This window comes from Heteronotia binoei, chromosome 21 (genome assembly GCF_032191835.1).
Source record: "Heteronotia binoei isolate CCM8104 ecotype False Entrance Well chromosome 21, APGP_CSIRO_Hbin_v1, whole genome shotgun sequence".
Lineage (NCBI taxonomy): Eukaryota > Metazoa > Chordata > Lepidosauria > Squamata > Gekkonidae > Heteronotia > Heteronotia binoei.
The window spans coordinates 159,744,180-159,762,071 of NC_083243.1; the positions used below are offsets into that span (position 1 = coordinate 159,744,180).

General features: G+C 43.8%; 1 protein-coding gene across 4 annotated transcripts in view; it reads right to left on the bottom strand.

The window, feature by feature from the left end:
- Positions 1 to 17,892, bottom strand: part of LOC132590232 (tetraspanin-4) — a 487,277-nt gene that overhangs the window by 364,540 nt on the left and 104,845 nt on the right. The window contains exon 2 of one of the 4 annotated variants that reach the window (XM_060263204.1): positions 2,692 to 2,771. In XM_060263204.1, coding sequence (XP_060119187.1) covers positions 2,692 to 2,771 — 80 coding nt within the window. Of the gene's footprint in view, positions 1 to 2,691; positions 3,339 to 17,892 lie in introns of those variants that run through there. The other 3 variants (XM_060263205.1, XM_060263202.1, XM_060263203.1) reach the window with 3 other exon arrangements.

Genomic DNA, 17,892 nt, shown 5'->3' on the forward strand with positions numbered 1-17,892 from the left:
AAACAGGTGTACACGTATATATGCAGGTCGTACAAACATTTATTGTAACATGTAAACAGGGCTGCTAGCTCACAGTTTAAAAGTTTAATGGCACTCACACACCCAGTCTCTGTGACCACATTGTTATAGTCCTTGCAGACTGTTACAGCAAACAACTGGAGTATCCAATTCTGGGAAAGAAGTAAGGTTAGCAGCTGGCATTGCCAGATCGCTCCTGGCAACTAGCAGGGGATGGGAGGATTTATGATGAGATAAAGGCCTTGGCCTCATCACCGGTGTCACACAGGAAGTGACATCATCAAACCTGCAATGCTCTAGTATTTGGGCAAAAACTCTATGGTAAAACTGGCTTTTACCATAAAGTTTTTGTCCAAAACCAGAGCATCAACCAGACATCACTGATGTGATTACATCACTTCCTGTGTGATGCTAGAGCTGGTAAGTCACCCCCTCTAGCCTGCTGATTGGAGGGTGGGGGTAGGACCTGGCAGCAGGGGATTCCTGCCTCCACCAGGGGGTCTGGCAACCCTGCTAGCAGCTCATTACTTTGATGGTTTCTGGAGGTTGACTACTGAAAGCCCTTCCTTTGAAAAATACTCCCAAGGACACATTTTGCAGCCTTCCCATTCTAGGCAGTAATTCACTTTTTAAAAAGAAACACATATGCTGCAGTACAGGATGAAGAGACATAGAAAATGCCATTTGGGGCTCTGCTGTGCATTATTTTTAAAGGAGACTATTCATGACTGCCCTTTCAACTTTTTTCTGCACACACGTCAGCCACCTGGCTGAGCTATAAACTAAGTCAGAGATGAATAAAATCCTCTGAAGAAGTGAATGGCTTAAAAGGGCAAGACAGCCACAGTCTCTGTCTTTTCAGGAAGCTCTGAGGGTAAGTTGGGATAAATAATAGGGGATATTTAGCACCCCAGCTGTGTGAGGGAATCAAGACCTAAAAAACAGACTAGTCTGATTGATCTTTTCTATTAGCTTATCTGGAGCTTAAATGGAATCCCCCTCGTGTTTTCCCCTCCTTGGCTCCTTTAGGGACCAAGTACAACTGTTGGCCACACATAATCTTGTTCAGCACTTTAAGAGGTGGGATTTTCAAAAGATGGGGATTGGTCAAGTAAGCTGCTTTTTATCTTTTTTAAAGCAGCCTGAAGCAGTCCCAACTCTATTCCCTACCCCACAGAATGAGGCCTCAGCTGTTCCTTTCTCCCCATCTCTCCAGTCTGTTTGTAATATCTGTCAATTGGAAAGAAGAGGGGGAGGTAAAGGAACTTGGGCTGGCAGCTGGAATGCTGCTGCAGATTTGGCTCATACTCTGACAACTGCTGACCCTTAACCTTTTAACCACTTCCTGGAGAGCTGGCACTGAATGCACATCTCTTTACTTAGAGGTTCTTGGCACAAAAGATACCATAGTCAACATGCTATATGGTTACTCTTGCCAATGTAAACCTGCAAATAATGGTCTGTCTGCATAGAAGCAAAGACAGTATTGAAATCAGTTTGAATGATACTTCTCTTGACTACAAAACTGAAGTATCAGGAAGACAATTGCAGCTGCTATGCAAAAACTTGTCTCAATTTATCACCAACACAACGATCTCATCTAAGGACTTGCATGAGGATACCTTATAAGTAAAATTCCTTTCAGTACTGTATTTTCAGATATTCTTATGGGTATCAAGTAATCTGACAGCACATCACAGGTTTAGAAATCACTGCTCTAGACATACTGTATATATTTTGCCAACTACATATATTTTGATGATTCAAAGTCTTTCCTCTCTGCAGAGAACAAAATGTTTAACCTGCTAACCTACCATATTCCAGCTGTGGAATCACTAACATTGTTAATATCATCAGGCATAGGTAAACATCTCATTGCTTGCACTTCTGTGATATAGAAGCCAATTCTGATAAGTTCAAGTCACCAAATAATTATCTATTAGTTCAATGCTTGCTTAAAACAGATGCCCCCCTTATAAATGTAGTTGAACTCAAGTTTGAGCAGAGCTTAATGATCCAGCAGCGTAGTTAATCACACATAAATTTGAAAATACACAGAAGCTTTTGGTGGAACAGCCACAAGAGAGCTCCCATTCTCCACAGCATAAAATACCTTCTGTATATCTGTGCAATTTAAGAGAACTGAAGAAGAGCACAGGAAAAAAGAACAAATGAAATCTATACTTTCTTGCCCCATAACAATGCATCAAGAAACTGGGGTAGTGAATAAATTAGACTGAGAACCATTCTACACATTATGGAGAAGGGCTGAGGTGGTAGAATTCTGGACTGTACCGCTTCTGACTGATAGGGTTCCAATTTTTTAATGCATCCTTCCATGTGAAAAGCTCCCTACATACAGTAAACCAGAACACAGGAGAAAGGATAAACTAGCAAAAAACCTTTATCTTTGATGTGTTACTTTATTACATGGATTTTTTTTTTTTGCATGGTGGAACATTCAGTTGACAGAAAACCCCACCTGCAGTCAGAAGTGGATTAGCCCAGATTTCTACCACCTCATTCTACCACCTCAGTGCTCACAATGAGTAGAACAGCTCTCAGTTTTCCATTTTACCACCATGCACATTGCCTAAAAGATGGGGGGGGGGGGGAATCTGTAGACCCTCTGATATAATCAAATTGCAATTCTACATTCAAATACATACTTACCCAAAAGAGGAGGTTGAAGACAAACATGAGGTACTTAATACACTGCAGGCAGTTGTGAGCCATGCTGCACCTCTTCAGTTCTAGAAGAAAAATAAAGGAGAGATCCAAGTAAAAGACCACATACTTGTTTCCCTTGGGGGATGTGTATTTAGCCTTAGTGGCCTTAGGGCCTGGGTTGGTGTGGAATCCAAAAAAAGAGTTGCTTGCGGCCCCAAACTGGCCGCCATACATGCTGCTGTAGCGACGAAAGGCGCCATTTGGAAAACTGTAATCCTTGCTGTCCAAAGAAGGACTCCTGTGATAAGTCGATTCATCTGTGCTAGACCTGCGCATGGTGACGTCAAAAGTGTTCCACAATGGTTACTGACAACAATATTTGCTGGGTTTATTTCAGTGAGGGGTGGGGAGCTTTGGAAGGTTTCCTTATTTGGTTTTTCCTCACCTTCCCGCCTAATTATTTTACTCCAGCTGTTCTTGTGCTTGCCATCCTTTTAAGAAGTAAAGTGTACTGTAAAAGTAGTCAGTTGGCTAAGTGCAGCCGGTTCTGCCAGGAGTTAAGAAGCAACGTGCTTACTTGTTGAGAAGTCTCTCCTGCCTGGAAAACATTCCCTTTGGTGTCACACTCTCACCCTCCCCCCTGCTAGTAAAAAAAAAAGGGGGGGAGAGAGAAAGATATACTGCACCCAAAGAAAGTATTTTGGTTTTGTTGTGGGGTTTTTTTTAAAAAATGAGTGTGATCTTGTTTTTTATCCCAAGTGCCATATAAAACCTCGACTCCACATTGCCACTTAAAAAAGGAATAATAAACAGAGCTAAGGCTCAGAGATTATCCAAAAGAGAAGCAGCTCCCATGCTCCGTTCCTCTTGGCCACATTGCTCTGCCCAGAGATGCTCAGCTCACTTTAATGATTCCCCGTTTCTCCTCGCACAGAGGATGCCTATGGCAGAACAAGCGGCCAGTGCTTCATTCTCTGTGCTGTCACTCCTTTGAAATTCCAATCCAATCATGCTCTCTCTCTTTCTCCCTCTGTGCGACTACACAGTCACAGCGCCCTGGTCCATTCCTGCATGTGAAGCGAGAGGCAAGAGGAACGGATGCTTTTCTTACTGTATCTCATGAATGCCTGCTCAGCACTCTCTCCAGCTCATGGCTCCCTCCCTCGGCCAATCACATTTACTCTCACACTACACAACCCCCCCCTCCCATCCCCGTCTTTAAAATAAAAACCTCCCCTCAGCCTCCTCACAGCAAATCCTACATGAGCTGCATTTAACCAATCAGTGCACAGGTGGAGGGACTACAGTATGTGTCTTAGATTTAACCAGATTCATTCTCCTGGGTAATTGTATTCTCACTCCATCCTGTGCATAGTGGTGGCTAGGGGTGGGATTTTAATCAGCCCAGCTGCAACTGGTTCCTTGGATTTATAGTCCCTTAGTAAGGAGCCACGGAGTTTACAGATGTTCTAAATGCAATTGTCTCTAAAAGCAGGGAGTGGATGCGTCTCAAACAAGATGCTTGCTTATGTAGATGCTGCCTTTTTTCAGTCTTATCTGACATGTGGGCTGCTGTTTTGAGTCTCTGCTGCAGGAGCTTTGATACTTCACTTTGTGATCAGATGTGTCATTCTGACAACTGATTTTGTTCCCCCTCACAGCAGGTTCCCCAAACCACTCACAGCCTTCTACATTCAGTGCCATAGCATGCAATCGAGGATGTGGAAAAATGCAGGCGTTTTTCCTCCCCACCTAAGGAAACACTGGATACAGAGAATGTATCCTGACTATAGCATGTACCGATCTGACAACAATCCCTTCTGCTTACACAGGAGCGTAACACGGTAAGGACTGTTGAGGGAAAAATGCATTAGGAGTTTCTACTGCCCTGGTGTGCAGATATTCCCTCTCTGTTCATAACTTGAAAAGATGCTGTTCTCATTGAGTGCACATGATTGCCACTCCAACAGCAAGCTAAGGAGCCCTCATCTACACTGTCAAACTGGTCATGTTGGCTCTACCTCTTCTAATTCAGCAAGCAGTAGGACTTCTGGCATGAAGGGCATGGAAACACAATTCTGCAACAACAGCACTTCCAAATGGTCTGCGGAGACTGAAAAGCCAAACAACATCCTGCTTCCATGCCGTATATTGTTAATCATTTTGATTTCATTCTAACTGTTGCAATCATTGAACTTCTGTCTGCTCAAGGATCTCCAACTATTATAGAGAAGCTGATGCCAATTTAGAGCTGTCGCAATTTCAGAAGGTTAAGAAAGCAACTTGAATGAAATAAGGCCACAGAAAGCCAAAACTAAATAAAAGGAGGGGGGGCATAGTTTCCTCTAGACCAGGAGTGGCCAAACTTGCTTAACACAAGAGCTACATAGAATAAATGTCAGATGTTTGAGAGCCACAAGACATGAACGTCAGATGTTTGGAAGCTGCAAGACAGGAAGGAAGGAAAATAGATGGGCAGGTAGAGGTAAAAAGAAAGCAACTTCAACTTTAAATGCAATTCTCCAAGTGATTCAAAGAGATAAATGCTTTCCCCAAGTCAGCTGATGGGCTAGTGGGGGCTTTGAGAGCCACACAATAGGTGTGAAAGAGCCACGGTCTAGCCACCCCTGCTCTAGACTGTCTGATTTCATTTTTAAAAATATTTTAAAACTTTATTTAACTTAATAAAGATTGCTTAATAATTTAAAGTAACATTAGAGATAACATCCCATTGAAATGTCTGTACTCCGTTTAATTATATCAATTGAGCAACGGAAAAAATGTTTGTCTAGCTAAATTCAATTGAGATATATCCTTCCCTTTTTTTTTTTAAGTATGTCAATTTGATTACCAAAATTTCATTTACATTTCATGCTCCATTCTACCATTGGTAGAATATTATCTGATGTCCAATATCTCACAAAGGTATTTCTAGCTGCTATTAGATCTTATTTCAAAATGCTTTCAGAAACATGGGTATATATCTTAACAAGATGACCTCAAAGGAACACGGAAAATTCATATCTAATTTACATTTTGCAAAGTCTACAACCAACAGCCAATATTTTTGTCCATCTGCACCTCCACCAAATATGCATTTGCATATGTTCAATGTCACTTTTTAAACTTCTGGACCTACGTTACAAACTGCTTCCTGTGCCCCTATTTCTCCATCTAACAAAGTGAGAGAAATAATATGATTGCTTTCCCCCTGTTTTGTTTCTTTTTTTAAAGACAAATTCTTCAGGATGTTTCACTGGTGATGTGTGAATGCACTTTGATAGCACTCACTTTTTGCTTCCATTTCTGCCAGCCAGGAAGCTGTGACTTTGTAGTTCAACCTGTAGATACTTGTTTATTTCAATAAAGGAGGACCCTTGGTTCGATTCCAAGTATAGCAGCCCTCTCAGTGGCAGCAAATACGCATGACTCATAATCCATTGGTGCATTGATACCCCTCAGGAACCAGAACCTCTGACTACAAGCAAGCAATGCAAGAAAAGTATCACAAGGCAGAAGGAAGAGGTGACTGGTTAGCAATTCAAACACATCTTTGCTTCAGAAAGAAAATACGCAAGATGAAAGCACTTGCCTGAACTACAAAAACATTTTTTAAATGACAGCAACCAGCTTCTCTTGCTTTCCTTAACTCATAGGCTTTACCATACACAAGCTTACATAGCAATTCCTATGCTTATGCTACCTTTGGATGAATATACCAAACAGAAATATCATACATAGCCATGGAAAAATTAACAATGAGGCATTTTGCTTCTACCAGTACAAGCTGTGGAGGAATGCCTTGCCTCCTGGAGAGGTGGCAAGCTGGCTTTTTTTTTTTTTAAAGGGTCTGTCTCTGAGCTCAGAGATAAGCAGGAAGGATGGGGGAATGTAGACCCTGGCAGGACAGCAGCATCTGGGCTACCTTTTAAGAGATGCTAATGGAGGTACTGTCAAATTCCCCCCCCCACCTCCAGTTCTCCAGAATAAAAAGTCTTTTGTTCTTTATAAAGTTCCTTTTATTAAAATATCCAGAGCGATAGGTACAGACATCTTGTCGAAGTCAGATCTAGGGTGTCCCAGATCTTCCTACAGTATATAATATAACATTCTAAACAATGGCCCCCTCTCTTCAGCCACAAGATACATAAGCACAATTTCCCAAGCATTCTTTGAGCAGAAAATAAAACTACTCAAGGCTAGCATATTGGATACTAAGTTACTTCTGCAGCAATAGTCAAAACAACAGGTGCCATAGAGGTGAGAGGATGAGAACTTGGGAGACGAGGATACAGGAAAACACGGTAAGCAACACTTTTTAGTACTCAGCGCAAGCAGTGATTTAACTCTTCATGGCACATTTATTCGATATTCTGCCCCCCTTAAGACCCCCCCCCCAGGTCCCGGGTGGTCAGGATTCTGAGTATGGAATTTCTTTATTAATCTAGATGCCTGGACATGCTCAGCTCTTACCCACTCCCTTTGAGACACAGGAAAATGTAATCATTTTATTAAGTAGTACAAAAATCCCCACTTGAGTTTAGAGTCCAAAATAGATTCAATCTTGTGATGAGGTTGGTTCTTGATCATCAGCGGAGGAGCGTGTGTCTGGGGGTGCCAGGTATTGTACTTTGGGGCAGGTTTTAACCAGCTGCAGTGAAGGACAGGGTGCAAATTAAGATAAGTCTTAGGTAACTCAAGTTCTACATATACTTGTTTAGCGTGGAGAGGAGAGGGAATGTTTAGCCTGGAGAGGAGGCGGCTGAGAGGTGATATGATCACCATCTTCAAATACTTGAAGGGCTGTCATCTAGAGGATGGTGTGGAATAGTTTTCTGTGGCTCCGGAAGGTAGGACCAGAACCAATGGGTTGAAATTAAATCTAAAGAGTTTCCGGCTCAACATTAGGAAGAACTTCCTGACAGAGCGGTTCCTCAGTGGAACAGGCTTCCTCGGGAGGTGGTGGGCTCTCCTTCCTTGGAGGTTTTTAAACAGAGGCTAGATGGCCATCTGACAGTGATGAAGATCCTGTGAATTTAGGGGGAGGTGTTTGTGAGTTTCCTGCATTGTGCAGGGGGTTGGACTAGATGACCCTAGAGGTCCCTTCCAACTCTATGATTCTATGAGTATAGCATTTCACTTCTGGGTTGAATAAAGTCACGAGAAAATATAACAATTTCCCCAAAGTTTTGACTCTTACCATGCCTGCTGTTTTGCTTCCCAATGGGACTCTGCATTCGTCATTGGAGGGAAAAATCCCTCCTCCGCCTCCTGCAAGTATTGGCGCAGTGGGATAATTCCAGAATTTGCAGCTCCCCAATCTTTTCTGGGTTTGGGTGTCTTCCCCCCCCCCTTTCCCTTCTTTGGGTTGCTCTTTTGCCCTGGAGTGGTGGGTGGAGGTGGGCCTCTTTCCCGGGGGCAGTTGGCCATGAAATGCATTGGCAAGATGCATCACAAACATACTCTCATGGTTTTCCCTGTGTTGGGCTGCTTCCCTGGGGGTCAGGGCTTCATACGGTTTTCACGAATGCCCTCTCTCTCTCCTTTTGTAGCTGCACTTGGCATAAGCAAGTGTCAACCTTGCTTGTTAATTGTATCCAACTCACCAGATTATCCGGGTTGTCTTGTACCAAAGCCCAATGAAGCAGATTTGCCGATAGCCCCTGCTTGTAGGCAGCCACTTTGCTGCTCATTCCAGCTCCGTACTTTTGCCTCCAGCAGCCGAAACTCGTGGGCGTACTCGCTCACTGGCCCTTTCCCCTGCTTGATGGCTTCCAGTTGGGCAATGGTATTGGGCTCTTTCATCGGATCCTTGAATTGCCTCAGCAGCGAACGTAAAAATTCCTTCATGGAGTGTAGCTTGGGTGCGTTGATTTCATATAACGCCACAAACCAATCAGCTGCTGGGCCTTCTAGAAGAGCCCCAATAGCGTCAATGCACAGTTGCTCCGAAGGGAATGAGGCGCCCCACTGGCATAAGAAACTTCAGGCCTGGATAATGAAAAACTCCAGCTTCCCTGGGTCTCCGTTGAAACAAGCTGTAGGACCTCTCACGTGGGGTGGTGGTCCTTGCAGTACTGGTTGGGGTGCCTCTCGGGGTTCTCCCGGTAGGGGTCCCAGCAGTGGCAGAGCGACTGACAGAGGATGAGATGGTGGGGCAGCCGGTGGCAGTTGTGGCAGCAGTGGTAGGGGCGGCCCCTGTGGCGGCAGGGTGGAGTGGGTCTTGCCGGTGACTCTGCTGTTGATGCTGGGTGGAGCTCATGGAAATGCCGGGGGCCACAGCTGCAACTCTTGTAAGAAGAAATCGCTCATGAAGCATATCTTGTCCCGTATCTGCCCCATCACACCCCTCAATTTGAGCCGGACATGTTGCACGTTAGCCGCTCTCACCTGGTCACCATGCCCTCCTTGGTCATCTAACGGCTCCGGTTCTTCTTCTTCACCATCATCGAGGTTGGGGTCGGATGGGTCACCTTCTCCCAGTAGACTGAGTTGCCGCGCCTGACGCTCTTGACCAGTTGAGGACCTCCAAGGCTGCCATGCTCGAGGAGTAACAAAAAGCCTCTCCTCTCTCCTTTCATTTGGTTCCGGCTCCTGCCTTCAGACCGCTACCGTCTTTGGTATAGCTCCAAGGCCCCCCGGGCCAGTTGCTGCCAGTTGCACCGACTATTTTAGGGGCAACTCCATCCTCTTCCTCGGGTACTGGTTCCTCCAGCATACTGGCTAGGGTCCATGCCGAAAGGCTGCCAAGAGGGAGATCTGACTTTATGTAAAATCCCCACCCTCACCCCCAGTTTTCCAGAATAAAAAGTCTTTTGTTCTTTATAAAGTTCCTTTTATTAAAAGATCCAGAGTGATAGGTACAGACATCTTTTCTGAGTCAGATCTGGGGTGTCCCAGATCTTCCTCCAGTATATAGTATAACAATGGCCCCCTCTCTTCAGCCACAAAAGATACAAAAGCACAATTTCCCAAGCATTCTTTGAGCAGAAAATAAAACTACTCAAGGCTAGCATATTGGATACAAAGTTACTTCCACAGTGATAGTCAAAACAACAGGTGAGTTGCCATGGAGGTGAGAGGATGAGAACTAGGGAGACAAGGAGGATACAGGAAAACAGGGAAGATAAGAAACTACCATCCAAAACTTTCAGGGTAGGCAACACTTTTTAGTACTCAGCGCAAGCAATGATTTAACTCTTCATGGCACATTTATTTGACAGGTACTTGAAGAGACAATGGCCATCCTTCTCCACCTGGGCTGGAAACAGTGGGGAGGGCTTTGGGCTAAAGCAGCCCCAGAGACCATCTCCAGGAATGATCTGGAGATTTCCCAGAATGCATGGGGGGGGGGTTCCCAGAATGCCTACCAGAAAAGAGGCTTCCTGGGGACAACAGGAAGAGAAGCCTAAACCTGGCAGACCAGGGTGGAGAGTGGTGTAAAGTGTGTGGAGTCAGAGGATTAGTAAAAGTGCTTGCTCTGAAGAAGCTGGGCCTGGAAGACAACAGACTGCTACTCTCCAGCCAGTAGCCAGCAGCCGTATTTGACCATGTGGCTGGGCCTGGCTGGATGCAGGAAGCCAGAAGCAATGATGTATTATTAGAAGATTTTGTAATTTACTAAGCTTAGATGTGCCTGCTCTGCTTAAACATCTGGTAGGGCAAGTTTTTAAACCAGGGACAGAAGGATGCATTTCAATCCAACTTTTATTTGATCTTCTGGTTGCTGATTGTGTGCTGTGCTAAGATTATGCTTGCAACTTTTCATTTTTTAAAAATAAACCTTTTACTATTTTGAAGGCTGGCAGTAAAGTTCTGTACCACATAGTTCCCCAACCACACTACTTTAAGAGGGGAGTCCCACGAAGGGGGAAGGCATGCAGTTGACAAGGGTGCCAATCCTCCAGGGGTCTCCCAAAGAAGGAATTTGGTCTCTGTGATAACCAAGTGCTGGGAAGCAGAGGACCTCGAGGCCGGCCTCAATACTGGAAAGGGGAATTGGGAGTCCTGTTCCTCTCAATCAAGAACCCCTCGATTGAGCAGGTGGTGGCAGTGAGCCCTAGTGGCAGGAGGAAGAATAGCTCCCTCCAGGAGTTAGCAACCCATATGGGACTGCCTCAATGCAGGCCTGCCACAGAAGGAAACTCCATAAGCTTCTGGAAAGCTCCAACAAATGAGTTTTCTCCCTCCCCTCTGTCAAAGTTGGAGCCCTTTTCTTGCCCAATGATCACGTGATGGAGGGGGAAGGAGTAGTTCCTCTTCTCCTCCATGTAGCATAGAAGAGAACACAGTCGTGCAGCCCACAGTGGGGATAGGAGAGAGGGATGTGTGCCTGTATAGGAGACACTTGATGAACCTCAGCTATAGGTAAATGCCATGTTTTCATCTTTGTGTCTTCTATGCAGTCCCACATGGGAGAATAGCAAGCCCACTTATCAAGGAAGTGGGTGTGAGCTGATTTTTGAAATAATGATTGCATTACTGCTTCCCCCACAGTTGCTTTCCTCTTGGGATCCATGTTAATTGTGTTTCACAAATGTAGATTGTGAAGACCAAGTTGCTATCTTGCAGGTTTCTCAGATGTCGACATTGCATTAGAGCATTGCATCAAAGCATGCCTGAGCCCTCACTGAGTGCGCTTTTAGAAGAAAGAGGCAGCTCACCTTTGCCAAACTCTACACCATTCTAACTGCGCATGTGTCATCCATCTGGAAAGAGTCTGAGTCAACAACACTTTCCCTTTTTTAGGCTCTTTGAAGCAGACCTCTGTCCTTTCTAAAGGTGAGAGTACATTGTAAATAAAACAGTAATGTTCTCCTCACATCCAAAGTGTGTAGTGCCTGCTCTGCTGTGGATGATGGACTGTGAAAAATACAGCTAATACAATGTCCTGGGACATATGGAATTCTGAAAACCTTGGGGAGGAAGTCTAAACTAGGATGTAACACAATTGTATCCCTACAAAACCTGGTGAAAGGAGGGTCATGCCTCAGGGCGCGCAACTCCCCAATTCTCTGTGCAGAAGTAATTGCCACTAAAAATGTAGTCTTATATGAAAGTAAGGACAGATCACATGAAGCCAAGGATTTGAAAGGTTTATGGGAAAAGCTGCAATAATACTAGATATAGGTTCCATTGTGGGAAAGGCAGCTTAACTGGGGGGGGGGGGGGTGCCTTTGATGAACATCTTTGATTACAGGTTCAAAAACACAGGTTTCAAGTCTACTTCTAAATAGAACGCAGATGTAGCAGCCATATGAACCTTGATCGAGGATTTGGAAAACCCTAAATACTTTAAAGGGAGTAAATACTCAACTATTTCAGGCAGAAAGCAACTGTCAGGCCTGATTTATCTGTCTGAAGCACCTAACTCAAAGCAATGCATTTTTGGCATTCCAAGGCTTGCTTGTAGAAGGTTTGCATACTGATATTAGCATTGATCTTTAAAGCCTTCCGCAGCTTGAGACTAGTACACCATAAGAACTGCTGACTCTCAAATGAGCCCACACATCCCCTCTGGTCATCTGCAGAGGCCCTGCTTTGAGTGCCCTTATTTATTTCCCTCTATCGTCTTTCACCAGCAGCTTAAGACTTTTCTTGTTGTTTATCTTTCTTTTCTTGTTGTTTATCTAATTGTTACAGCCCCCCTCCCTGGTTGTATGGTTGTGTGTGTTTATATGTTTTATTAAATTGTTTAAATATTTACAAAGAATTTAAGCATCGTTTTAAGGCCTTGATGTTTTAATGTGTTAATGTTACAGTGTTTAATGTTTTGATGTTTTTAGTTTTGCCTAGGGATGGGACTGAACTGGGGAAATGGTGGTTCATGTTGGTTTGTGAATCATTTAATTATACAAACCACAAACCATGAACTTACATGAGCCACCATTTTCCCAAACCAGTTGGTGGTTTGTTTAGTGCGTTTTGTTCAGGAGGTGGTAGAACAGCCCCCTCATGAGTTACAGATGCCAAACTCACAGGGAGTCTTCAGCAGGCTCTCCCCCACCTGTCCTCCAAGCTTGGCAAATATTGGATTTGGGATGTCCAAGTTATTGGCCCCCGAGGCAGGTGCCCCCAGGAATGCTCAGCTCTGGCTTCCGGTTTGGTCCCTAAAACCACAGCAAGGAATACCTTCCCAGCTGGGAGAGGTGTTTAAAAATGTGTTCCATTGTGTGGGGAAAAATGAAGTCCCTCAAAGACTCCCCTAAATCAGCCATGCAGCAAATCATTCTTCTTCTGCTCTCACAACAACTAATCTTTCTCTCTTCTTGCTGCAATGTGAAAGCAGCTGAGTCAGGGTGTGGTGTTATACCGGTATATAATCTGCTACCATAGAGCAGAATGGGAGCTCCATGGTTGGTTCCCAGAGCTGCCAATCAAGCTATGGACAACTGCTTTGGGTGTTTCTAGGGCTCTCCACAAGTCCACCCCCAACATCGCCTAGGAACTGATTGAATTGGCACCAGGCTATCTGGAGAACGAACCACAAAAATGAACCATCCAAACCTCTGCGGGGAAAAGGCAGTTTGTTGGGAGTACTGGAATGACACAACCAAATGAACCAGTTCAAAACAAACCACTAACTGGCCTGGTCTGTGCTCGAACTGTGGTTCATTTTTTGGTTCATGCCCATCCCTAGTTTTGCCACCTTGGAGATGCAAGTTGGGTAGAAAGGCAGCACAAAAATGTTTTAAATAAATAAAGTTATAGTGGACTAACCTAGTTTGTGAGTATGACTTAATGGCTGGACAGTAGATTTGTTGAGAATCAAGCTCGGTATAAATCTAAAGGACCTCATAGGATATAAAAAAGAGAAGCAATATCATGACAGGAGGTCCATGGTGAAAGCTCCAAGATGGAAATATAAGATATATGAATGAAGAAGCAATAGTTAGTAGACTACTACACATGCATAAAATATGACCCTGAAATAAACAGCAAGTGACCAATCAAAATTTCAGTCATGTAAAATGGTAGGTGTCTACATGTAAAATGGTAGATGAGATCATGATATAGCAGACAAAGGTTCAGCCATAGTTGATGGATGCTACTTATGGTGGTTATTGCATGGGGGCTGGATCTCACATTATTTCATAGTGAAAGAATAAAATATTTCAAGCTAATGCTTGGCTGTAAATCACATAATTTTTTTTAAAAAAACAATTGCTTTCAAATTAGCTTGAACAAATTTGGAGAGAGGCTGTTGCTCAGTGGTAAAGCTTCTGCTTTGTCCTAAGTTCAGCCTTTGATATGTCCACTTGAAAGGTGATATGAAAGACCTCTCCCTGAGATCCTGGAGAGCTGCTGCCAATCAGAGCAGACAATACTGACCATGATAAACCAGTGGTCTGACTCTGTATCAGGGAGCTTCATGTGTGCAAATGAATGCTTCTCTCTAAGCATACATGCAGTGCCATTTCTCACAAAGTATGTTTTTAAGTCATGGACAGAGAGGATTATTGCTTCTGATAAGCAGCTCTTATAACTGATCCCTTAAGAAGCAAAAATCCCATTCACATGCTAATATCAATAGTAAAATGAACAGAGGATCAGAAATGCAGGTCACATTTGACATGCCGTATACAAACCAATTTCTGCTTAAGAGCATCTCTTTGTTAGACATTTCAATACTTCTTCAGCAGCCAGCCACAATGCCAATACAATTTATAGGCCAGCTGTCATACATGCTGATGCATCCTCTAACCTGGGAGATCAGCAGAGGCACAAAGTATCAGAAATTGAAACATACACATTCTGTACAAACTCACAGAGTAGTATAAAGTGTCTCATCAAGCTCAGAAATCTCAAGCTCAGAACTAGTTTGAGAAAACAGGCATTTTCAGGTAAGCTGGTCTGTGTGTACGAACAATGCTACAATGGCATGCTGACAGGCTAATAGGGCAATTCTATGGAGCCACCTCTACCATTTTTAGTCTTTAGGACAGCTGTTTCAAAGTAAACTTGGCCTATGGTGCATGAACCACTACAAAAAATATTGAAAATACAGATCCAATTTAAACCAGAACTATTTTTATTGAACATATACTCTAATGCTTATACAAAAGAGATAAGATATTTAATGGCACATACTAACACAGCAGCAAGAATACTGCTTGTGCAGAAGTGGAAGCACAGGGACTACCCACAAAGCAAGAACTGATTGGGAAAATATTGGAGACAGCTGAGATGGATTATCTATCTTCATTACTTGGTGGCAAGTCTAAAGAGGAAGCAAGAAACTTTGGGAGCCATTATATACTTGGTTGGACATATCTGGCTAAATTTCTTAGTGATACTAGCTGATGGGAATTTCTATTGTTTACAATTGTATATACTTAGAGTAAGATCCAATTCGGACAAGTAAAAGCGTGAACTTACAATATTCATATAATATTGGTTATTTTAACTGTATCTTGAATTTACTGAAATATTTCACGGCCTTTTTATTTCTGATGGTATATTGATATACAGAATGTTATATCTTGCTTATGTATTTTCTATTTCTATTCTATTCCTATTCCCCTGCCCTTTCTTCTTATGGAAATTTAATAAAACTTTAAACCTAAAAGTGAACTTGGCCTGAAATCCTAAGGACACTTTCCTAAGAGTAAGCCCACTGCAGAGAGCCAGTTTGGTGTAGTGGTTAAGTGTGCGGACTCTTATCTGGGAGAGCCAGGTTTGATTCCCCACTCCTCCACTTGCACCTGCTGGAATGGCCTTGGGTCAGCCATAGCTCTGGCAGAGGTTGTCCTTGAAAGGGCAGCTGTTGTGAGAGCCCTCTCCAGCCCCACCCACCTCACAGGGTGTCTGTTGTGGGGGAGGAAGGTAAAGGAGATTGTGAGCCGCTCTGAGACTCTTCGGAGTGGAGGGCGGGATATAAATCCAATATCTTCTTCTTCATCTTCTTCTTCTGCATAAACAAGGGACTTACTTTTGAGTACACTGGCTTAGAATTGCACCCTCTGTTGTCTATAAAGAGAAAAGAAGGGGGAGGGGGAAAAGCTAAAATACGCCATTTAGATTTCAAGAAAAAAATCCATTAAAATTAACTTAAGGCTGCTATACTAAGCCAACTCAGGGAATTTCCACAAAGGAACCACCTTTCTTCCCGGACCAATAACACTGAAAAAATGGTCAACTGCAGGACTGCTGATTTTGAGCTCCTCCCTAAAAAAAAAAAAAAAAAGGAGCATCCCCCCACAAAGCGTGAAGCTGAGTCCTAGGCTGGCTCTGGACCATGCACCACAGCCATCAAACTTTTTTAACCTTCATAAAATGTAACCAGCTAACACTGATCTACATCTCTTTTTATAAACTGTGTAAAATTCATATATCAAACAAGGCACAAGATAATAATAAAATCACATCAGCTCCCTTTCTCATTGATCACTCATTGTCAAGGACACATTGAAGCCCCATTGAATTGAATTGAGATAGGCTGTATGTGTTATGTGCTGCCAGGTCATTTCCGACATGGCAAACCTATAAATTAATGGCTTCCAAAGCGTCCTATGGTTAACAGCTTTTCTCGGGTCTTGCAAATTGAAGGCCATGGCTTCCTTTTTATTGAGTCACATGATAGGTTGCAAAGGCTATTTAAATTTGACTGAGAATCCTGACCTCAGAAAGAACTTTCCAAATTTTACTCCCGTAGCAGCAGATTTTTCATATGCCTTACTTTAAAATCATTTTTTTCCCCTTTCTAAAGTATTCTTTTCTCTTGAAATACAACCTGATTATGACAGGCTCAAAGACTGTTTTGACAATAAAGTGCACTGAAATATTATTGTCATTCCAGATTATTCTGTTTATAGATAAAATTTCACTGGAACGTTAAACATTAGAGCAGAAACAGGGAACAATCTGATGTTTTAGAGAGAGTATCTGAAAAAAAATAAAAAAACCCCTATTAAACATTGATTTGAGAAAGGAACATAACTATAGCAGAGGAGAAAACAAAAACAAGTCTGTCTTCTACAATCAGTTTTGCCTGCTGGAGAGCCAGTTTGGTGTAGTGGTTAAGTGTGCCGACTCTTATCTGGGAGAACCGGGTTTGATTCCCCACTCCTCCACTTGCACCTGCTAGCATGGCCTTGGGTCAGCCATAGCTCTGGCAGAGGTTGTCCTTGAAAGGGCAGCTGCTGTGAGAGCCCTCTCCAGCCCCACCCACCTCACAGGGTGTCTGTTGTGGGGGAGGAAGGTAAAGGAGATTGTGAGCCTCTCCGAGACTCTTTGGAGTGGAGGGCGGGATATAAATCCAATATCTTCTTCTTCTTTCTGAGGAAAAAAACCGAATGCAGTATATCTCATGCAAAATACTTACAGGCTACAGCAGGGGTGGGGAACCTCTGTCCCGAGGGCTGTATACGGCCCTTGAAGTCACTTGGTGTGGCCCTTGGGGATTGCTGGACTGAACTGAGCCATGTGGCAGCCTCCCTGGGGCCTGGGGGGATTGTGGGGGCCAGCTGTGCTGTGCAGCAGCCTCCCCAGGGCCAGGCAGGGACCACAGGACCCAGATCTACTGTGTGGCAGCCTCCCTGGGGCCTGGCTGGCCGGCCAGAATTGCTGCAGGGCCTGGAAAAGTTACTGTCACAGTTCAGTTTGCACTTGATTATCCCAGATGGTGTGACCTAATATGCTAGGGGATGTGGTCGAATATGCTACTGAGTTCCTGCTATGATTTTGCCTAGGGCAAATTATTGCCAGATTATTTGCATTAATTTTGCATTAATTTTGCTGGCCTGAATCATTCTCCCTTGGCAGAGCACTGTTTTTTAAGCTGATAATTTTTTATGGTCTGCGAATGATGTTATAAATATCCATATGGCCCTTGACAGAAAAAAGGTTCCCCATCCCTGGGCTACAGTAAGGCAGGGATGTCAAACAAGCAGCCTACAGTCCGTATCCAGACCCTGCAGGGTTCCCATCTGGCCCCTGGGGCAACTGGCCTCCTCTTACTTCTCTGGGGCTGCTGCCGCCATCACATTGCAGCTAGCTTTTGTCCAGCTCCTTCTTGGTTCCGGCTTAATGCAGGAGAGAACCAAGCCATGCCTCCCTTCCCTCCATTGGCTGAGCTCACCTACTTTTGGGTGAGTGAAAGTCAGTGTTCGCCTAGTAGTACAAAAACAAAGCCTGATTCTTCCCATGGCTCCTTTAAGAACAGCAACTTTTCATTTCAGGTATGAGTTTTTGCTTTGCTCAGCT